Source organism: Macaca fascicularis, chromosome 10 (genome assembly GCF_037993035.2).
Source record: "Macaca fascicularis isolate 582-1 chromosome 10, T2T-MFA8v1.1".
In the NCBI taxonomy this organism is placed as follows: Eukaryota; Metazoa; Chordata; class Mammalia; order Primates; family Cercopithecidae; genus Macaca; species Macaca fascicularis.
In genome coordinates this window covers 8,021,993-8,045,749 of record NC_088384.1, presented here as the reverse complement: position 1 = coordinate 8,045,749, position 23,757 = coordinate 8,021,993, and the positions used below count along the sequence as shown (strand labels likewise).

Genomic DNA, 23,757 nt, shown 5'->3' with positions numbered 1-23,757 from the left:
AGAGCCTCACTTTGTTCAACTGGAAAATGGGTATAACTTGCCTCAAGGGACAGCGGCCCGCAGATGACCACAGGGCCTTGCCTTCTGCACAGAGGTGCCGGCAGCACCACTGCACTGCCGCCAGGTGCCTCCTGCCCTGCTTCTCGTCCCCTTTCCCACCTTGCACCCACTCTTGCCTCCTTTCCATCCCACTCCTCCACCGTTCCTATCCCCACGTCTGCCCCCTCCCAGGGATTGGATGCTAAGTACCCGCCACTCAACGCCAGGCCACACCAGGGCCCCCGAAGTCCCTGTCCCAGTGGGATTTGTGGACGTGGCATGAGGTGGCCTGGGACACGGGGCAGGAAGGAGAACTCACACAGGGGTGACTCTGCGACTTTGACCCTGGTCTCAGCTCCTGATTGGGCAATGAGAGGGCAGATCTGATGCCTTCCGAGACGTCGGGGACACTGCTCCCTCTCTGGGCCGCGGCTGAGTCACCAGTGGCTGTTGGTGTGGCTGCTCTCTCGGAACTGAACCTGCTCAAGAAGTCCAGGTATTTCAGCCTCCCCTTGGCATTGACTGGCATCTCGTTCCAGAGCCTGTCAAACTGGAGAAGGAGCAGAAGTCATTTCTCAGGTGTCAGTGCAAACACAGGCAGCGTCGCACCTGTGCCAGAGAGAAGTGGGACGGGCCGGCCTCGCAGGAGGTGAGCGCTCACGTGACTGGTGAAGAAGAAAATTTAAAAAATAAACGCCCATTTGGCCTTCGCTTGGCGGAGGCCTCAGGAAGACTCTGGAAAAGCAAAGACAAGAGGATTATTCATGGCTTCTGCAGGACATTTTTTAATTGAATTGGGCCCTCAGTGAGCACTTTAAGGCCATTAAATCTTGTGATTAGTCACAGTGCCTGAGCTGCAGTGTATTCGAACATTTGGGAGAAAATGCAAATCAGAGCCTCCACCCACCTTCGTCCCAGGGAAGCCCAGTCAGACTCATTTCTCACCCTTCCAGGTACACCTGACTTCTGCAAACAGCTCACCAGGTGACGCAGCCCTCAGCCCCTGCATTTGCATCCACGATTTATTTCACCCTAAGGGCAAAAAATGTCTTCACACAAGATGAAAAGGGAGGCATTTGGAAAACCAGGGAGCGGTTTATGGCTTTGTATTTTTGTTGTCTGATGCCACAGACTGTATCAAAACCACACACCATGCAGATAGAACAAAATGACTCAATGCATCCTAAACGGGCCATTTTGGTGACTGGAGGGCTTTCAGGGAGCCAAGAAGAAGTGGCTCAAGCCTGTAATCCCAGCACTTTGGGAGGTCGAGGCGGGCGGATCACAAGGTCAGGAGATCGAGACCACAGTGAAACCCCGTCTCTACTAAAAATACAAAAAATTAGCCGGGCGCGATGGCGGGCGCCTGTAGTCCCAGCTACTCAGGAGGCTGAGGCAGGAGAATGGCGGGAACCCGGGAGGCGGAGCTTACAGTGAGCCGAGATCGCGCCACTGCACTCCAGCCTGGGCAACAGCGTGAGACTCCGTCTCAAAAAAAAAAAAAAAAAAAAAAAGAAAGGCAACTCCTTCCTACTTGATTTTTGTACAGCCCCGAAAGCCTGATGGAGCCCCAGCCTCCAGCACAGCTGATGGAGAGGCAGCCTCCAGAGAGGTGAGGGGAGGCTCAAACCCTGGTTCCTTCCTTCCCATCCTGCGCTTTCCCCTGGAAGCCCGGGCTCTGCCAGAAACAGAGCTGCTTCTGGGTCTCCACTGGGGTTTTCCAAAGCAAATTAGAGTGACTGTCTTGGGCTTGATTTGAATCCTCAGAAGAAGCAGGGAGGGGTACGGAAGTTGGGGTTGGAGAGGTGCAAAGTCAGAAAGGTTTAGTTTGGGACAAGGTTCTCAATTTATCTTTTTACTTTTTATTTAGAAATAACTAGAGACTTGCAGGAGGTGACAAGGACAGTACAGTGAGGTCCCTGCACCCTTCCTGCAGTTGCTCCCAAGGCTCTGTCTGAAGTGAAAACAGCAGAACCAGGAGGTGGGCATGGGCGCAGTGCAGGGGCAGTCTGACGTCATTTTACTACACGTGTAGATGCATGCTGATTGCATTCTGACCAACGAGGAAAAACCATTCAGTGGGGAAGTGAGGGGACCTTGAGGATGTGACTTCGGCATCTCAGACCTCACCAGCGCCAAGTGTGGTAACCCGCCAGACAGGAATCAGCTCCGCCACCTCTGTGAACTCCAGGACCATTGGCCAAAACCACTGGGCAGACAGCCCCCCTGACACCTTCCCTCGTGGTGCCAAAACCGCCTCTGCAGGTAGTGTCTCCCCTACCGCTCCCGGCCTGGAAGCTCCCTGCAGGGTCCTCTGAGAATCAACTTTAAGTGTCAAACATCTGGCAAAGGGGCATACAGCAGGTGCTCAATACATGATACATGTTTGCTCACTGGCTGAAGTTCCTAAGAGACTCACATGGTCAGACTGGTGAGACCCAGGGGAAGGATGCTTCAAGGTGAGAGCGATGGAAGGGGCGGAACCCTGTTCTGACCCCTTCTCCTGAGGCCCTCTCTCGGAGCAGAAGAGGACAAGCCCCGCAGGGGAGGACCCGGCAGCCTTGCGCCCTCCTGTTTGAGCTGGACTCGGAGCTAAGGAGGCGGAAGATCATGCCGTGAAGGATAAACACCAAGGGAGGTCGGTGTGTGTGTGACAAACGCCGTGAAAACGAAGCTTGGCGGGAGACAATCCCAGGGCTCCCACCTAAGGACCTCCTCTTCTAACAGGGTGGCTGGGGCTGGCCAACTCCCTAATTAAATTCTGTGGTGCAGGCTGGGTGCGGTGGCTCACGCCTGTAATCCCACCACTTTGGGTGGCCGAGGCAGGAGGATCACCTGAGGTCAGGCATTTGAGACCAGCCTGGCCAGCAGGGTGAAACCCCATCTCTACTAAAAATACAAAAATTAGCTGGGCATGGTGGTGGGAGCCTTTAAGTCCAGCTACTCAGGAGGCTGAGACAGGAGAAGTGCTTGAACCTGGGAGGCGGAGGCTGCAGTGAGCCAAGATCACGCCATTGTACTCCAGCCTGGGCAACAGAGTGAGACTCCATCTCAAAAAAAAAAAAAAAAAAAAAAAAATTCTGAGGTGTAGAGGAGGCCATGAGGGACCACAGGAATCCTATTTTCCTATTTTCACCCTATTTTAATTGAAGGGCCTCAGAATGGGAGGGTGGAGGAGGCATCACCGGAGGAAACAGCCCCTGGCCTGCACGTGGCCTCCAGTCTCCACGGAGGCACCTAGAACACCAGTGGGCCTAACGGTGCCAGGATGGGGGCTGACGGGCACCATGAGGCCGGACAGACACCAGGGAGACTGGATTCTGAAAAACTGCCAGCCAGTGAGCTTGACATGAAACGTGGGCAAGACACTGCTGGACTATGAAAGCGTCAAAAGCAAGTGAGTTTCATTAGCGTGGTGAGGTCTGTGCCTGCTCAATTGATTGTCCCGTCTCCTTAAGCCACCAGCTGAACCCTGAGAAAGACACCACCATGGGTCCTGACTCTGCTTATGATGCAGAAAAGCAGCAAGAGAGGGCTACTTGCCATCCACAGGGCAACTCAGGCAACCTGCAGCTGCAGTACTTCCCGAGCCCATGAGCGCGGGCTCACAGGGAACCAAGGGAGGGATGGAATCCAGAGCTCCAGTCTCCAAGGACAGCCAGACATGCCACTGGCTCTCACCCCTGGCAAGTTGTGGGAGGAAGTGGCGGCAGTCACCGAGGAGGGGAGAAGTCAGTTCATCTTGAAACAAATTCTGAAGGCCAGTGCAGGCTGCCGTGTCAGTCTAGGACAGCTGGGGGACCCAAGAACCAGGGCGACTCACAGCTGCCCCCCGCCCTTCTCACGCCTCTGCCCCCCTTCTCACACCTCTGCCCCCCCTTCTCACGTCTCTGCGCCCCCTTCTCACGCCTCTGCCCCCCTTCTCACCTCTGCCCCCCCTTCTCACGCCTCTGCCCCCCTTCTCATGCCTCTGCCCCCCGCCCTTCTCACGCCTCTGCCCCCCCACACCTCTGCCCCCCTTCTCACGCCTCTGCCCCCCTTCTCACGCCTCTGCCCCCCTTCTCACGCCTCTGCCCCCCCTTCTCACGCCTCTGCCCCCCTTCTCACGCCTCTGTCCCCCCTTCTCACGCCTCTGCCCCCCCTTCTTACGCCTCTGCTGGTGCTCTGGATCCACCTGCAAGCCCGAGGTGAGAGAGTGTGTGGGGGTCCACTTCTACCCCCCATAGGATGTCGAAGCCTTAAGCTGCTGCGGAAACACACTCAACTCCCTGCCTCTAGGACAGGGGTAGGAACCCCTCCTTCCTCCACTGGGAACCCCACCCAGGCTCTGGGGGAGGGGAAGGATCAACATCCTTGCAGAATGGGCAGCAACCCCTTGGGCCCAGGGTCTACAAAGCAGAGGTCTGAGGGGACGAGCCCAATAGCCGCCAGAGACATGAGGCAGAGCGGGCTGGAAGGGGCTGGAGCAGTGAGAAAGCTTCACCCAAGGTCCTGGATGCCCCCACCCCATCAGGAGCCCAGCACCAGCAAAGGCAGCAAGACAGGGAAAGGGACCCCTCCCAGGCAGGCACCGATGTGAGCTGAGGGTGGTGCAGGAATGCTGAGAAGACCCTCTGGCAGCCCCCATCCCGCACCAAGCCCACAGGCCTCTCTTCTGGCCTCTCCTAGTTTAGACATTTCTCTCTCCAACCTTCACCTCCGTGTCTTCACCCTCCTCCTCGAGACCAGCTCTGCGTCCACCCACCACTTTGTTTTACCCTATCCTTCATCCTGCCCAGCCCTCACCTCCCTCCTGAACAAAGCTTGGACCCCACACAGCTGCTTCCTCACTCTCACTCCTCCCTCCCCAGCCTCCCCCGAGCTTAGTGGGGAAGCTCCTGCTGTAACTGCCAGACACGCCCACAACCCTTCCCCAGTAAATGTCCCTTGCTGCTCTCTGTGGCAACCCCTCCACACCATTTTCTCTTCTTAAATATCCATGATGGTCCCCTCACTCTCAGCTGATAATTTCACCCCATATTTCATAGAGAAAACACACATTACATCAAATTGACTGCACCTATGCTCCTGCCCCGTAGCTATAGGAGGAGTTCTCGGCTCCTAGCCAGGCCACCCCTCCTCGTGTCTCTGGATGTGGTCTGCCTTCTTGAACTACAGAGGCTGGGCAGCTGAAAGCTCCTGTGCCCATTTTTCTCTGTAGCAGATACAACAGACACAACTGCCTGCAAGGTGGAAGGAAGCAATGAGCCCGGGTGGTGATCAGCTCTTCTGGTCCGCTGGTGGCAGAGGGGTTTGGTCCCAGCCCCTTAGCACCACAGCTGCTGAGCTCTGCTGGGAGGCAGTGGCAGTGGGTTTCTTCTGGAAGAGCCTCCTGGTTGGGCTGGGTTTCTCTCGGCTGCCACATTCTTGGATGTGGGGACATCCTCCCTGGTTCTCCAGCCCTTCCAGAGCTTCTGTAAGATCCTAATGCCCTTCAAAAAAACCTCTTTCTGCTTGAACTTGCCTGTGTGGATACTGCAATCTGCAACTAAGAACCCTGAACAATACACAAAGCAACAAAAAAGTCTGCAGATAAATCAGATAAAAAAGACATTCAGGGCCGGGTGCAGTGGCTCACGCCTGTAATCTCAGCACTTTGGGAGGCTGAGGTGGGCAGATCATGAGGTCAGGAGATCGAGACCATCCTGGCCAACATGGTGAAACCCCGTCTCTACTAAAACTAAAAATAAAAAATTAAAAAAAATTAGCCGGGCGTGGTGGCGGGCACCTGCAGTCCTGGCTATTCAGGAGGCTGAGGCAGAAGAATGGCGTGAACCCGGGAGGCGGAGCTTGCAGTGAGCCGAGATTGTGCCACTGCACTCCAGCCTGGGCGATAGAGTGAGACTCTGTCTCAAAAAAAGAAAAAAAAAATTATTAATGATTATATTTTTAATTTCAAGGAAGTCTATATGTCTACTTAAATGAAAAAGTCTGACTTGTCAGTTCTGATATTATCTTGCTCCTTGCTGATTTTTAATACCAGTGTTTACTCCTTTAGCTATTTTATACATTGCTTTTCGTTCATTTTAATACACATGTCTACTTCTTTAACTATTTTACATATAATCCTGTTAAATTCTCTAGCTAATATAAAATATCTGAAGTCTAAATCTGTCTTAGCTTGTTTTTGCCAACTCATGTTTATGGTGACTTGCCTCTTCATGTGTTTAGTGATTTTTATTTCATGAACGAGCTTATATTTGGCTGAATTTAATCTGGGGGAAATCCCGAGGGGCCTGGACTGAGTATGATTTTCTACGCAGATGATTAGGGTTTGCTTCTTCCAAGTGCCAAGGATGCTGCCAGCCCGACGTTGCTTCAGTTCCTCCACCTTGGGGTTCCATGATGGAGAAACCAAAACGGTTTCACAGACTCCAGGCCATGAGCTCCAGGTCTGCGCCCAGCCCGGAGCTCAGAGCCATGCAGGTTTTCCTCATCCAGCCTTGTGCTGAAGATACAGCCCATCAGGTAACCTGGCTCATTATGCCAAGAGCTCCAGGCCTAGAAAAATCTCCAGGCTAATTTTTTGTATTTTTAGCAGAGATAGGGTTTCACCGTGTTAGCCAGGATGATCTCGATCTCCTGACTTCGTGATCCGCCCGCCTTGGCCTCCCAAAGTGTTGGGATTACAGGTGTGAGCCACCGCGCCCGGCCCACTGATAAATTTTAAAACATACAATGTATATATTAAGCAACAGATGAGACACAGGTGAGGAGAGAGCGAATGAACCTGAAGGTAGAGTGCAACAGTCCTTGTCAAACCTAAGCACATCAGAGCCAGCTGGAGGGCTTGCTAACACGTGGTTTGGTGGGTCCTACGCACACAGTTTCAGATGCCGTGGACATGTTTGGCAGAACACAAAGGCGCGACCTGAAAAGCAGTATCAGCTGGAGCCAGAAGATGGTGGAATGATATTTTTTAAAAATTGAGAGGAAATCATTGTCAATTTAAATTCTCTACCCAGAAAAGTTACCTTTAGAAAATGTGGTCAAATAAAGACATTTTCAGGCCAGGTGTGGTGGCTCATGCCTGTAATCCCAGTACTTTGGAAGGCTGAGGCGGGCTGATCACCTGAGGTCAGGAGTTCGAGACCAGCTTGGCCAACATGGTGAAACACCTGTCTCTACTAAAAATACAAAAAATTAGCCAGGTGTGGTGGTGCGTGCCTGTAATCCCAGCTATTTGGCTGAGGCAGGAGAATCAGTTGAACCCAGGAGGCAGAGGTTGTGATGAGCTGAGATCATGCCATTGCACTCCAGCCTCGGTGACACAGTGAGATTCCATCTCAAAGAAAAAAAAAAAAAGATAATAAATAAAATAAAATAAAATTCTCTACGCAGAAAAGTTACCTTTCAAAAATATGGTCCAAAAAGATATTTTCAGATAAAAACTGAGCGACTTTAAGATCTTTGCTAAAGGAAATACTTCATGGAGAAAGAAAATGGTCTCAGAAGAAAGGTCGAAGGTGTGAAGAGTGAAGAAGGGGACACCAAATAAATGCCCACTATATGAAACAGTCTAATGATCAATCTGTGGAGAAAAAAAACAAGATAGATCTAAAACAACAAATAGTAATGAAATGAAACCTAGCGGAAAATCGGAGTTACACGGCAACTCAATATCATGTGCCCTGTAGAGCTCAGGAGGAAGCACAGGAAACCATGAGGGCTGGGAAAGCTGCTAACCCTACAGGCAGGTGAACAAAACCTTGAAAGCCAATTGGCAAAAGAGAACAATGAAAAGGCTGATGAACTTTTGACTTTGTTTTGTTACATATGATAAAATTTCAAGGGCAATAAACACCTTTTGGTTAAAATAACAGAAATAGATATATAATTTCCAAACCAACAGTGGGAAAAAAGGAATTTTAAAAATCTCAGTCTGGCCAGGTGCAGTGGCTCATGCCTGTCATCCTAGCACTTTGGGAGGCTGAGGCAGGTGAATCACTTGAGCTCAGGAGTTTGAGACTAGCCTGGGCAACATGGCAAAACCCAGTCTCTACAAAAAACCAACCAACAAACCACAAAAATAAGCTGAAGGTGTTGGCGTGCATCTGTAGTCCCAGCTACTTGGGAGGCTAAGGTGGGAGGACAGTTCAAGCCAGAGAAGTTGAGGTTGTAGTAAGCCATGATCATGCCACTGCACTCAAGCCTGAGGAAAAAAAGGAAAAAAAAAAAAGTGTAATCCAAAATAAGATAATAAGAGTTTAAAAAACAATATAAAAGGCCAGATGCGGTGGCTTACGCCTGTAATCCCAGCACTTTGGGAGGCTGAGGCGGGTGGATCACAAGGTCAGGAGACCAAGACCATCCTGGCTAACACGGTGAAACCTCGTCTCTACTGAAAATACAAACACAAAATTAGCCGGGCATGGTAGCGGGCGCCTGCAGTCCTAGCTACTCTGGAGGCTGAGGTGGGAGAATGGCGTGAACCCAGCAGGCGGAGTTTTCAGTGAGCCATGATCATGCCACTGCACTCCAGCCTGGGTGACAGAGCGAGACTCCGTCTCAAAAAAAAAAGTAAAATAAATAAAAAATAAATAAAATAAAATAAAGAAAACAATATAAAAGAGATAAGCATTAAATGGAAAGCACATTTGATGACAGAAATAAACTCAGAAATATCAGTAATCACAGCAAATGTAAATGGATCAAACATCCACATAAATAATTGAGATTATTAGATTGTAATTTAAAAAAATCCGGCTAGGCAAGGTGGTTCATGTCTGTAATCCTAATCCTTTGGGATCAGGCCGAAGCAGGTGGATCACTTCAGGTCAGGAGTTTGAGACAAGCCTGGCCAACATGGTGAAACCCCGTTTCTACTAAAAATACAAAAATTAGCCAGGCATGGTGGTGCTCATCTGTAATCCCAGCTACTTCGGAGGCTGAGGCAGAAGAATCGCTTGAACCGGGAGGTGGAGGTTGCAGTGAGCCGAAACCATTGACATTTGTAATACTTGCATATAAAACATAAGCTACAGAAGGGCCAAATAGTTTTTTAAAAAGTTGGAAATAAATATACCAAGCAAATATTAAATTTACAAAAACTGGGGTAGTTATACTAACATCACATAAGATAGACTTTAGGCCACAAATTATTTTCCAGGCATAAAGAGGGCTATTATGTAATGATTAAAGGGTCAATTCAAGGCCAGGCATGGTGGCTCACATCTGTAATCCCAGCACTTTGGGAGGCTGAGGCAGGCCGATCACTTGAGGTCAGGAGTTTGAGACCAGCCTGGCCAACATGGTGAAGCCTCACCTCTACTAAAAATACAAAAATTATCTGGGCGTGGTGGTGTGTGCCTGTAATCCCAGCTACTTGGGAGCCGGAGGCAGGAGAATTGCTTGAACCCAGGAGGTGGAGGCTGCAGTGAGCTGAGATCAAGCCACTGCACTCCAGCCTGGGTGACAGAGCAAGACTCCATCTCAAAACAACAACAACAAAAAAAGTCAACTCACTAGAAGGATATGAGTTCTGAATCTGTATACATTTAATTTAAAGAACAACTAACCATGAGTGTACATATATTCGTGGTAATAAAAATGGACAGAATAAGAAGAAATGGACACATCTATTACTACAGTGAGTGATTTCAACGTACCGCTTAGTGATGGATGGGCCAAAGAGACAAAAAGGACGATGAGTTTTTGAAGGGCATACATAAGGAGCTTTTATTCAGCATATTTGGAACCCTTCGTTCAGCCGCTGGAGGCTGTGCATACTATCCACCCACAAAGGGAACATTCATTAAAACATGACCACACATCAGATCTCAAAATATTTCCAAGAACTGATGTCATTCAGATTATATTTTCCGATTAAAATGGAGTTAACTGGCAAATTAATAACTTTAAAAATCCATGTATTTGGAAACAAAAGAGAGCACTTTTAAATGTTTTATGGATCAAGGAAGGAATCAAAATGGAAATAAAAACTATGGAGAACTGAATTATAATTTAAAACTACATATCAAAACTTGGATGCAGCTAAAGTGGTAATTAGAAGGAAATATATACTTTTAAATGCTCATTAAGAAAAGAAGAACAGCTGAAATCAGAAAGCTTTGTCTAACTTATACTAAAGCCGAAGGAATAATAAAGAGCAGAAATTAATAGAAATTTAATATCAACTAAACGAAAAGTTGATAATTTGAAGAGACTGACAACATAGGCAAATTCTGGCAAGATTAAGCCAGGAGAAACATAATACTAGAAAGAAAAAATAAGGTATAGCTACAGATTCAGCAGACATTAAAAAGGTAAGAGGACCCTGTTAATGATTTTATGCTAATAAATTTGAAAACTTGGAGAAAAATGAACAGATTTCTGTAGAAAAGATAAGCCACCCAAACTGACAAAATGAAGAAAGCCTGAATGGCTCTATAATCCTGAAAGGAATTTAGCAGTTAAAAAAATCTTCCCGTAAAGCAAATGCTGGGCCTTGGTGGCTTTATAAGCATTTCTACTCAATGTTCAATAAATGGGTAGCTCCAATCTTACCCAAATTATTCTGGAAAAACAGAAAATGGGGATTAACTAAAAATGCCATCTCCAAAGCTAGTTAATATTGACACCAAAGCCAGACACAGACAGTAAGAGAAAAGAAAATTCATGAATGCAAATTATACAATAAAAACTTGCAAACTGAATCCTGTACTGCAAAATCACTTTCCATACCTCATGAGCAAGTTTGGCATATACCAGGAATTCAAGTTTAGTTTAACATTAGAAAGTCCGTTAATGTAATTTACTATATTGAGAAATTGAACCCAAAAAACTACATGTGTAATCTCAATAGATACAGGAAAAGCACTGGATAAAATTCAACATCTGTTCATGGTAAACAGCTCTTAGCCAAACAGGAATAAAAGGGAACTTCTATCCTTAATAAACAATATCCACAAAAGTGGCTTGAGAAAACATATCGAAGCTTGACATTTTTGAAACATTTCTGTTAAAATCAAGGACAAAACATCTTTTAGCTATCTATTACAGTTTCTCTTCAACGTGGAACTGTAGGTTCTAGACATTGCTATGAGGCAAGAAAAAGAAATGGAAGTATGGAGATCAGAAAGGAAACTCTGACTGCCGTAATTCACAGATATTATTTGAGTGTATTATTTACACTCAAAAGAATCTGACACATTATTAGAATTAATAAGAGAATTTAGCAAGGTGGCTACACTAGCAACAAACAGAAAGTGTAATTTAGGAAAATACCACTGGAAACATTTTATCATAATAAAAATATAAAGAACTTAAGGATGCAAAAGACCTCTAGGCAGAACATTATAGAACTAAATTAAAGACAGTAAAGAAAACCTACTTTGAAAGAGAGACAGAGAATATGTTGGCACGTTGGGAGGCTCAATATTGAGAAGCTGTTATCCCTCCCCATAGAGATATAATGATTTAATGCAATTCCAATACAAATTTCAGCAGAGTTCTTTGTGGAAATTCACCGGACGATGCTAACATCTCGTTGGTAAGCCAGGGCTAAGACGAAGGCAGACACCCCTGAGGAAGAGGAACCAGGTGGGAGGGCTTCTTGCCCTGACCAACATCAAGACACTTAAAGCTAAAGTAACTTAGATACGGAGGCATCAGTTCAAGGACAGGGAAAAAGGAAAGACCAATGGAACAGAATGGAGGCCAGAAACAGCCCCGCGTCTGTGTGGGAACAGCGCATACCCGACAGCCTGGGTGTTGCAGGTCAGTGAGGAACTCACAGAATTCAAAATCATGCTTTTGGGAAAACTGTTCATACAAAAACAATTGTGGATCTGTGCTTTCTATAAATGAAAAAAAAATTATCTCAGTTGTATTAAAACATAAAGTGAAAACTTAAAAACCTGTAGTAGAGGATATAGGTTAATTTTTTTTTCTTTGAGATGGAGTCTCGCTCTGCCAATCAGGCTGGAGTGCAGTGCTGCAATCTCAGCTCACTGCATCCTCTGCCTCCCTGGTTCAAGCGATTCTCCTGCCTCAGCCTCCAGAGTAGCTAGGACTACAGGCAGCCCGCCACCATGCCTGGCTAATTTTTGGATTTTTAGTCTATGATAGGGTTTTGCCATGTTGATGAGGCTGGTCTTGAACTCCTGACCTCAGGTGATCTGCCCGCCCCAGCCTTCCAAAGTGCTGGGATTACAGGTGTGAGCCACCATGCCCGGTCAGGTTAATATTTTTGTTATCATGGGATAGGTAAGGATCTCTTAACCAGAGCACAAAGTGGAAACTGACAATAAAAAGGTAGATACATTTAGTTACATGAGTTCAACCAATGTGGTTTTCTTTTTCTTTCATCAAAGGATGCACATACACAGTGACAAAGGATCCAGGCCTCACATGGCTCCACGTTCTCCTCCCACGTGATCAGTGGCTGCCCAGTTGCTTTTTTCTGGTTTCTCCTCATCTCCTTGACTTCCCAACACCAGGGAGACCCAGAACTCAGCCCTCTCCCAGCTGCACCCCTGCCAGTTCAGGCCACTCTCCATGCATGGGACCTCCAGGGGCCTCTCCTCTGGGCTCCAGCCCTGGCCACCCACCTCCTGCTCCACATCGTCGCTTGCACACCCAGCTGTGGCATTCTCAATCCATCAGGCCTGACGCCAATTCCATCCTCGCTTCTCCCATAGCACCCTGCCTCCTCTATCTGGCCAGTTTCTCATTTTTGCTCCCCCTTTCTCTTCCACACCCCACACCACAAGCACATTCTGTGGGCTCCAACTCTGAGACATTCATGATTCCCTCTCTCCTGATCACCTCCCTTGCCCGGGATCACAGCCCAGTCACCTCCTTGGGTCTGCTCTCCCCGCCCACTCTGCCCTCGTCTGACCTCCAGGCCACAGTCCACATAGCAGCCAGAGTGATGCTGTTTAGAGCTGAAGTCAATTGCCCTGACAGACAGCCCTTATGCTCAGGGCTCTAGGCCCCTCTTGTCATTGTGAATAAAAGACAGCAACTCCCTCGGGCTCACAGCCTACCTGGTCCAGCTCCCTGCTCTGACCCCAGCCCACACCGCCTGCCCCCTCCACAGTGCTGGCTTCTTACTCCTCAGACTCCTTCCACGTCACCTGGCCACGCACAACCCTTCTGCCCAGGAACCTCTGCTCCCAGATTCCCCCTACCTGGCTGCCAGGTCTCTACCCCTGCGTGTCACCTTCCCAGGGCATCTTCCCTGACAAACATACTCACAAGTGCACCCCTCCTCAGCTCACTATCCCCTCCTTCTTTCCTGGTTTATTTCCCCTGTGGCATTTATCACCCTAAACACACCAGGTATTTCACTATTTTGTTCCCTGTCTGAATATCCCTGCAAGAATGGAGGCTCCACAAGGAAAAAGTTTGTCCATCTGCAGCTGGCAGCAGCTCGAACCAGCACCCGCACGCCTCCTGCTTCCCGTGTTCCCTCTGCCTGTGCTGCTCTCTCCTGTCTCCTCTTAGAGGCAACTCCCATAAACCCAACCCCCTGTCCTCAGGGAAACCCACCCAACCCTTCAGTCCGGGCCAGGCCCCTGCTACGCCCTCTCCGTCTACTGCATGCCCCTTCAGAGCAGGGAGCAGCGTGTCAGGACCTCAGGAATGCACACCTGCCATTTGGTGTGTCTCCTCCTCCCTGGCTGTGAACTCAGAGGAGGCAGGGAGCAAACCCGCCACGGTGCCCCAGGGCCCAGCATCATCACCCTGTGTGCCACGGGTCTTCTAAACCTGGATGCGTGCTGCCTTTGTGCACTGTGTGCCTCATCAAGACAGACGGTCACGCGCCTAAGAACGTGCACGAGTGTCCCGGGGGCTTGGCTGGACGATGGAGCCTCAAGGTCAGGGGGTCAAGGAGTGAGGGGGTGAGAGTGGCAACATGGGGGTGTGGTCAGGAAAGGCTTTGCTCTGCACGGAGTCAGGAAGGAGGAGTAGGCATTGAAAGACACAGGGGCCGGGGCCGGCAGAGGCAGCAGCAAGCTGAGGTGGGGAAGGCTGAAGTTCAGCCTGGATGGAGCGGAGGGTACCTGGAGGAGCCTGGGGGGTACTGTGCACCCCCACTTCACAGAGGGGACGCAAGCTCAGAGAGGCTGAGCACCTCGTCCAGGGTCACACAGCTGGATGAGAGCAGAAGCAGGACTGAAACCTAAGTCCACCTGCCAGGAAGGGTTTTGTTTTCCGTGAGCATCATTCTCACTCCCTAGCGGTGTCTGTTTCAGAAATACTGCGTCTAAAATGTTCAGAAGGCCGGGCACGGGGGCTCAGGCCTGTCATCCCCACACTTTGGGAGGCCGATGTGGGTGGATCACCTGAGGTCAGGAGTTCAAGACCAGCCTAACCAATATGGTGAAACCCTGTCTCTACAAAAACTACAAAAATTAGTTGGGCATGATGGCAGGCACCTGTAGTCCCAGTTACTCGAGAAGCTGAGATAGGAGAATTGCTTGAACCCAAGAGGCAGAGGTTGTAGTGAGTTGAGTTTGCACCAATGCATTCCAACCTGCAGGACAGAGTGAGACTCTGTCTCAAAAAAAAAAAAAAAAAAAAATTCAGAAATGTTTAACGGTTCCTCTCCCTGATACATCTGCATATTAAAAGTCCTCAAGCAATCACTGTGGGCTGATCTAAATTGCTTTGCAAAAAGAGGCCCTTGCTGTGGGTCTATTGTCTTAACACCCAGGCAGACCCAGTTTCAACCGCCTTTTATCACATGCTTTCTGCAGAGCCACGAAGACCCGAAGACCCGTCCGTTTCCAACTCATCTGCTCTGCAAGTTGCTCTCCTTTCCCAAAAGATTAATTGCACCAAAGGGTTTCAAAAGATGTGTCACTTCCCTCACTTACAGAGCTCAATAAGTCAAGAGAGCTGGCCCCTCATGTTCGTGACTGTTGGATTTTTTTAAAGTAGGAGATAAGTTTTTATATTGTAGATAAACCAAGTCATGAAATACGGAGTTAACTGTAATTTAATATGGTTGAACTGTCCCAGCGTCTTCTGCGAGCTCTTTCAAATAATGGGTCTAGACATGTTAAGAGTACAAATGACCCCCATGTCACACTTTACCAGGAACCTCGCCTTCGACCAAGAAGGTCCCCAGCAAAGTAACTCATGCAAGGAGGAAACGTATGGACCTCTGGGCTTTTGCTGTTGATCAGCCCATCCAGGCGCATTTGCCCCAAGTATAGCACAATCTCTGCTAATCATCCCTCAACGTATTAGATTGGTGCAAAAGTAATTGCGGTCTTTACTTTCAATGGCAAAGACCACAGTTACTTTTGCACCAACCTAATATTCGTGCCAGAGTTTGGGGTTCTTGATGAGGACTGTATTGGAGACATGTCAGCTTATTTTTATTTAAACAAATTATTTTTCCTTCAACTTTTCTTTCAGTTTCAAGGGTATGTGTGCAGGTTTGTTACATAGGTAAAGGTGTGGCATGGTGGTCTGCTGCACAGATCATCCCATCACCCAGGTATGAAGCCCAGCACCCATGAGCTGTTCTTCCTGATGGTCTCCCTCCTCCCGGACCTCAACAGGCTCCAGTGTGTGTTATTCCCCCATGTGTTCATGTGTTCTCATCATTAAGCTCCCACTTACAAGTGAGAACATGCAGTGTTTGGTTTTCTGTTCCTATGTTAGTTTGCTGAGGATAATGGCTTCTAACTCCATCCATGTCCCTGCAAAGGACATGATCTTTTTCCTTTTTTTTTTTTTTTTTTTTTTGAGACAGAGTCTTGCTCTTTTGCCCAGGCTGCAGTGCAGTGGTGTGATCTTGGCTCACTGCAACCTCTGCCTCCCGGGTTCACACGATTCTCCTACCTCAGCCTCCGGAGCAGCTGGGACTACAGATGCGTGCCACCATGCCCAGCTAATTTTTTTTGTATTTTTAGTAGAGACGGGGTTTCACCATATTGGCCAGGCTGGTCTTGAACTCCTGACCTCATGATCTACCCACCTCAGCCTCCCAAAATGCTGGGATTACAGGCGCGAACCGCTGTGCCGGGCCTCTTATTCCTTTTTATGGCTGCATAGTATTCCATGGTGTAGATGTACCACATTTTCTTTATCCAGCTTATCACTGGTGGGCATTTAGTTTTTTCTTTGTCTTTGCTATTGTGAAAAGTGCTGCAATGTACGTACGTGTGTGTATCTTTATAATGGAATGATTTATATTCCTTGGGGTATATACCCAGTAATGGGATTGCTTGGTCATATGGTATTACTGCCTCTAGGTTTTTGAGAAATCACCACAGTGTCTTCCACAATGGCTAAACGAACTGACACTCCCAACTTCTACCAACAGTGTAGAAGCATTCCCTTTTCTCTAACCTCACCAGCATCTGTTGTTTTTTGACTTTTAAATAATAGCCATTCTGACTGTGTGAGATGGTATCTCATTGTGGTTTTAATTTGCATTTCTCTAATGCTCAGTGATGTTGAGCTTTTTTTCATATGTTTGTTGGCTGCATGTAAGAGACATGTCAGCTTATTTTTAGAAAGCCGAGTTTAAAAATAAGTGCTTAATTTGGTTGGGGAAGGGGTTTGATGTGCTGAGGATGGTGAAGTTTTCTTAGTGGACTATTAAAATCAAATTCTCTGTGATGAATGCCAGAAATGTCAGCGTGTCATTAATTTCAATCTATAATTAGAGTAAAATTTTACTCATTTGGATGAAATAAAAAAACCTTTATTAGTAAAACCTTGATTACTTGGCCCCATAGAATAATCAATGCAACTGTATTAATTTCCAAGACTTATTTCATTTATGCTGAGAGAAGTATTTGCAAATACAGATCTTGCTCGGCTTTGATGTGCGGTGGGGCAGGATCGTTTGGAAACAGCCTTGAATTTTGCTTAGCAAAAATGATCACACCAAAATGCCTGAGAAAGGTGATATTTTAGGAACATTAAACCTGATAGTCACATTCTTAATGTCTTTACGGAATGCATTCTTGGGGCAGTGAGTTCAGAGCTGTGAGTAGGGCCAGGGGTGACTGCAATGATCACGCTTCCCTGTGAATACTTCCAAGACCTTACCCTGCAACTCTGATAAAATGAGACAAGAGGTTGGAATGGTCCAGTTTTGGAGGCAAAAGAGTGACATTTCCATGCAGTGTCTGCAGGGAACTCCCTGGGCTGAGACTGAGCAGAACCAGGAGGAAGGAGGGAGGCAGAGTTGCTTTGTAAGTGTTTGGGGGTGTTATGTTTTAATCTGAATTATTCTCTGGGAATGGGACATTGATGCATTTGAGAACTAGAGAGGGCCTGTAGCTGTGCATTTTCTGAGGGAAGGGAAATCTACTTCTGTAACTAGATCAGTGGTGCTCTGTGTTACTTGGCTGATCAGCCGAGAACGGCTTCCGAGAACGGTGAAGGGCCAGGGAGTATGGACGCTGTCCATTCACCAGTACGTACTGAGCACCCACTCAGTGCCCTGCACTGCTTTGGCATTTAGGGCACAATGAGGAACACGGCAATCTGGGGCACTGCTCCCCTGGTGCCGGTGTTCAGTGTGACTATGGATGGGGGGCAAGCTGGGCAGGTGCTCTCTTCCCTCCCACAGCTACCATGGCAAGGCAGACTCTGAGGATGCCATCCCACTGGGAGGTGCTCTTGGCCTTGGAAGGCCATGAAGAGCCAAAGAGGCCCAGGGGAGCAGGTTGTCAGAGCCTTTGAGTCAAAGAAGAGCTCAGTCCAGTCCTTAGGGGAGGAAGCTGGGAAGAACTTCCTACTGGAGATTCTGTGATAGGGAGGAGGATCTTCGAGAGCCAGGGCCTGTCCAGCCTGTGGACAGCAGAGAGGCCCGCCGGGGGTGGCATGTACCCAGCACGCTCAGAGCAGCAGCCCGGAGCATCCCACACTGACAGTGGCAGCACCAGGTCGTAGCAAGGAGAAGGCAGGTTGGGGTGACGGGAGGAGCACCAGCCTCCCACCAGGGTCTGTGACCCTCCAGGCATGGGGACAGACTGCCCACTGTCTTTGGACCATGTGGAGTCTTAATTAGGGAAAAGGAATCAGACTGGTGGGAGCAGGGGAAAGTAAATGAAAAAGCAGGTAAGCTCTAAGTCTGCCTTTCTTCACAGTCCAGAACATGTAGCCCTCCTGCGCAGAGAGCTCAACAGTCTTCCTGTGCCCAGCTATCACCAGACCCTTGGCTTAGAGAAAAATGCAAGGTAGCTCACTGCAACCCTGGTGTTTTCAGTCCTTTACAAAGCCTTCTTCAGCACCAAGCACGAGCACCATCCTATAAAATCCCCAGCAAACCTTTGTCTTTTTGCAGTCAGCTTTTCTCTTGCTGACTTGCCCCTTGCACCCTTGCAACATATTTTCATACTTTTCCCAATACATCTGCCTTTTTTACCTACAACTGTCTTGGTACATGCTTTTTACTGCCTGTGCAACACTGGCCCCAGATAGTTGCTGCCCATAACAGACCCAGACCACATTACCTCTGGGATGCTCCAGGAAGGGAGAAAGAGTGTGGGAGCTGATGCAGTGTTTAGTTTGATTTTAAAAGTAACAGTGACATCATTTGTACCCTGATGAAAATGGTGTAATTCATAGTTGTTACATAAACAGAAGGCTCCTGTGAATCTTCAGGAAGATTGAAAAACCAAATAATAAAACTGCAAGCATTTAAAAAACAGAGAACAGTCTTAAACTCTGTACATTCTGGCCAGGGACCCGGCTGACGCTCAGCCGACGGTGCGCAGGGTGAGGACTAGCTTGCGTTTCTTACCTGTTCGTCTGTCAGGATTTGGACGTTGCGATTACAGACGGCCCTAAACTCCTCTCTGGAGATGGTGTTCGTTTTCATGGTGTCAAAATTCTCAAACTCCTGGGTGATGGCATGGTAATGGGAAGTCACTGCTTTGTGGAGGCGAGCCAGGATGTCTCTGCTGGCCATGGCCTTGGGAGAGGTAGGCGGTGGGCCTTTGGGCATTTTCTCAGCCCACTCCTCAGCTGTCTGGACAAAATAGAATGGAAATTGACCCATGTGAGAAATAATCAACCACCTCTTGCTCTGGGCTTCTCACCCAGGGCAAGTCCCAGGGAGACCCAGTGTGGTGGGGAGGAGGGGCCAGAAGACAGCTGCAGCCTGGAGGTGGGTTCAGGCAGCCCCCAGCCCCCAAGTCAGGCCCCACTGAGCAGAAGCCTGGGTTTCCTGCCATGAAGGATCCAGTGAGTTCCCCATGGGGCAGAGCAGTGGCCCTGGAAGGTTGGGTGGCCAGCACGGAGCCCAGCCCTGGGGAGGGTACACTGTTTACTCTCATCTATTCACGCCTTCAGTCTGTCTTTGGGTTCGATTAACAAACACAGTGTAAGCCTTCCCTGAGAGGCCAGGGAAAGAACAGGGATTAGCACCCACATGCTTTCATTTCAGGATGACAGTTTAGTTGATTACTCACAGTGGTCAAAATTTGAAAGGGGGGTTTTGATGACTGTTGTGCCATTAGGCTGCAGCTAAATGTTCCTTGAAGTCTGAAACTTTGTGAGACCCACAGGGGAATTAAGTGCAATGGCATCTGCTAAGGGCGACCTTCCCACAGTGGGCAGGTCCCAGGCCTGGGTTAGCGCTCTTCCCCACTCCTTGGGCACTGGAAGTCTGGGGGTTGGGGCGTGGTTCAGGTCCTCATGACACTGTCCATGGTGCTAAGGAGTCCGGAGGAGGGATGTGCACCTAGCCAGGGCTGGGAGATTTCCTGGGAGGAGGAGGAATTAGATGTGGAGAAAGAGGGACAGCAGAAGGATTCTTTTACTGATGTGCTGGCAAGAGAGGGCTTGTGGCCAGGTGAGCAGGGAGGGGCCGCGGAGGGTGGCATCCCACCTTCATCATCTGTGGATGCTCACTGTGGCAGACACACATGACAGAGGGAAGAGCCAGCAAGGGAAGTTACTCAGTGAGCAGCAGTGGATGATGACAATTGCAAGGGGCCTTATCCTGGGGCTAGTCAGGAGGAGGCACTGGGGAGACCTGGCCCCACGTTGAAGTCAGGCTTGGGAAACTGGGGCCCAGGGGATGAAGTGAGTGGGGCAGCAGAGTCTTGAGCCTCCTGCAAAGAGGCAGGGGTCGGGGTGGGGGGAAATGGGCGGGGCCTGGGAAGCAGCTCTGACATGCATCTACTTGCTGCAATTAGAGAAAGGCTCCCAAAGCCAGGCCTGTGGCTGCTGCATCAACAGGGCAGCTCGTGGAGTATGCTGAGCTGGAAGGGGAGGGGCTAGAATATACGCATGGGAGTCCGGAACAGGTAAGATTCCCAAGGTGCTGAGGCCGGAGAATGGCGTGAACCCGGGAGGCGGAGCTTGCAGTGAGCTGAGATCCGGCCACTGCACTCCAGCCTGGGCTACAGAGCGAGACTCCGTCTCAAAAAAAAAAAAAAAAAAAAAAGATTCCCAAGGTGACCACACAGGAAAGCTGTTCCTGTACCTGGGTGTATTCTGAGATATACTGGGTTTCCCCACAGCAAAACCCACCACGGCTGTTAGTGTTGATACCAGCTCCTACCAAGTACCTCAGTGCCATGCAAAGGGTTTCACCAGAGTATCACTTACAGGCCCCCAACTCCTACTAAAACTCAGTCATGTTTTATTTTAAGCAACTCCACAGCAATGTATATATTAGATGTTACTGTGCTTTATGACACAGAAGTCTGCATAATGTATAAAGTCTTTCTTACTTTATGAAATTGTACCAAACACAGGATGCTGCTGGGAATGTCCTCAGAAATCTGAAGCTACACACGTACACTCAAGCCAAAGCCCACCACATCCTCCACCATGCAAAGGCTAACGGAGCTTTTATACACCTTCATTTGGAGCCATTTGCAAAGTAAATGAATGTCTTTTTTTATTTTAGAAAATAAAAGTGATATTGCTGATGGATTTGGAGTATCTTTAGGATTCAAACAGTTGCAAAGGCACTTCCCAGATCCAAATACACGAGCATTTCTCTAAGGAATGTTGGCATCAACAGAGTACAGGAGCCTCTCCTGGACATACAGCTATACCTCTCAGTCCATCCTTACGGTTTCAGACCTTCAGGGCCTGAGGAGGACGGGGCCTCATGTAAACATTACTGGAAAGAACACAGGTGGATGGAGCCCAGCATGGGAAGATGGGAGTCCTGGGTCTGAGTCTAGACTCTGCTTCTAACTGCCTGTGTACCCCTCTAATAAGTTGCTTACCCACTTTTTGCCTCAGTTTCCTCATCTATCCAGGAGGAACAAGGGCTCACCTGTGATGATGTATATGAATGTTCTCTGAAAGTATTAAAGCATGAAACTAACTGGAAATACTAACAACACATATGGAAGAGAACACATATAGAAATGAGTCTAAAAACACATACGGAAGAATTCTAAGTATTATGTGTAACCTTAGGTTAATATGCTCTAAACTTCAGAGGAAACTGAACAGTTTTCTAGCAAAATTCAATTTAATTGAATTAACAAATAAAGATTCAATTTAAATTGAATTAGAAAAGAAAGTACTTAAAGTATTAGAAAAGCCTGAATAGACAGGCAACCACAAAAGAAATGAAAAAGGCTGTTAAAAGATCTACCATCTATCATTAAAAAGGTGTGAAACCCAGATGATTTTGAAGGCAAGCTGTATGGAACCCTTAAGGGATAGATAATTTTTACATTAGTCAAAATATTCCAGAGCATAGAAAGAGTCATATTCCAATTATTGTGTATTATACAAATACCAAAATATGATAAAGAAAACATGTCAAAAGAAAAAATAAAAGTCAATCTAGTTATGGCCATTAGTGCAAAAATTCTAAAATATTAGAAATATTTAATACCATATTTAAAAATGACACACCAAGATCAACTATGATTTATTCCATGGATAAGAATGCAAGAATTGGCAAATCTTTCAATCCCTTACTTTAGTGAAGGCCACATGTCAACAGATAGCAGAGGCATTTGACAAAATTCAGCAGCTATTCCTGATAAAACAGTATAAAATAGAAATAGAATAGGATGGATAAACTATATAGAAATAAAACATTATAAACACGAGTATTAATCAAAAATTATCTGTAAAGATTATATTAAATGGATGAACTACTAAAGCATTAAAATCAGGAACAAAATAAGCATGCTTTCACTTCTTTTATTCACATTTTTAGAGGTTCCAGCTTTTGAAATAAGACAAGAAAATAAAATCAACACATAAATGTTGAAAACTGGGATCATTATTTGTGGATATGACTGTACAGGTATAAAATCTCAATGGCATTTAGGAAGGTGGCTGGATTCAAGCTAAAAATACAAAAAAGCAGTGCCATTCTTTTATGGTCACTATAAGTAGTTCAGGATGGAGATGTGACAAAAATTCACATTTGCATTAATGACGAAGCAATTGAATACCTCTGGATAAATGCCATATGAAAGGTACAAGACTGACACAGGCATATCTCATTTGTTTGCACTTTGCTTTATTGTGCTTGGCAGATACTGTGTTTTTTATAAATTGAAGGATTGTGGCAACCCTGTGTCAAGCAAGTCTATCAGCATCATTTTTCCAACAGTATGTGCTCATACCATGTCTCCATGTCACAGAGAAATCATTCATAAAAGTGTCAGTCAATCGATGTGGCAAACTTTATTGTCTTATTTTAAGGAATTGCCATTGCCACCCCAGCCTTCAGCAGCCATCGACATTGAGGTAGGACCCTCCCCCAGCAAAAAGATTACAAGGTTACTTGCTGAAGGCTCAGAAGATCACCCGCATATTTTAGTAATAAAGTATTCTATTAAGCTATGTAATTTTTTAGACATAATGCTATTGCGCACTTAATGCTATTGCACACTAGACTACAGTATAGTGTAAACATAACTTTTATATGCACCAGTAAATCAAAAAATTCATTGACTCATTTTATTGCGGTATTTGCTTTGCTACAGTCTGGAACCAAACCTGCAAAGTCTCCAAGGTATGCCTGTGTAAAGAAATGCCATATACATGGGCAAGGGCTTCATGACTAAAACACCAAAAGCAATCGCAACAAAAGCCAAAATTGACAAATGGGATCTAATCAAAGTAAAGAGCTTCTGCACAGCAAAAGAAACTATCATCAGAGTGAACAGGCAACCTACAGAATGGGAGGAAATTTTTGCAATCTACCCATCTGACACAGGGTTAATATCCAGAATCTACAAGGAATTTAAACAATTTACGAGAGAAAAAAATCCCATGAAAAAGTGGGCAAAGGATGTGAACAGACACTTCTCAAAAGAAGACATTTATGTGTCCAGCAAACATATGAAAAAAGCTCGACATCACTGATTATTAGAGAAATGCAAATCAAAACCACAATAAGATACCATCTCAGGCCAGTTAGAATGATGATTATTAAAAAGTCAGGAAACAACAGATGCTGGTGAAGCTGTGAAGAAACAGGAACACTTTTACACTGATGGTGGGAGTATAAATTAGTTCAACCATTATGGAAGACACTGTGGTGATTCCTCAAGGATCTGAAACCAGAAATATCGTTTGACCCAGCAATCCCATTACTGGGTATAGACCCAAAGGATTATATTTAACTCATTCTACTATAAAGACACATATACACGTATGTTTACTGCAGCACTCTTTACAATAGCAAAGACTTGAAACCAACCCAAATGCCCATCAATGCTAGACTGGATAAAGAAAATGTGGCAAATATACACCATGGAATAC

General features: G+C 47.1%; 1 protein-coding gene across 3 annotated transcripts in view; it reads right to left on the bottom strand.

The window, feature by feature from the left end:
* The window catches only part of EFCAB6 (EF-hand calcium binding domain 6), a 309,283-nt gene that overhangs the window by 11,555 nt on the left and 273,971 nt on the right, over window positions 1–23,757 (bottom strand). For all 3 annotated transcript variants that reach the window (XM_005567057.5, XM_065522029.2, XM_074003581.1), the window contains 2 exons: window positions 18,800–19,027; window positions 359–589 (listed from right to left, as the gene is read on the bottom strand). In XM_005567057.5, the coding sequence (XP_005567114.3) occupies window positions 359–589; window positions 18,800–19,027 (459 nt within the window). The remainder of the gene's footprint in view (window positions 1–358; window positions 590–18,799; window positions 19,028–23,757) is intronic.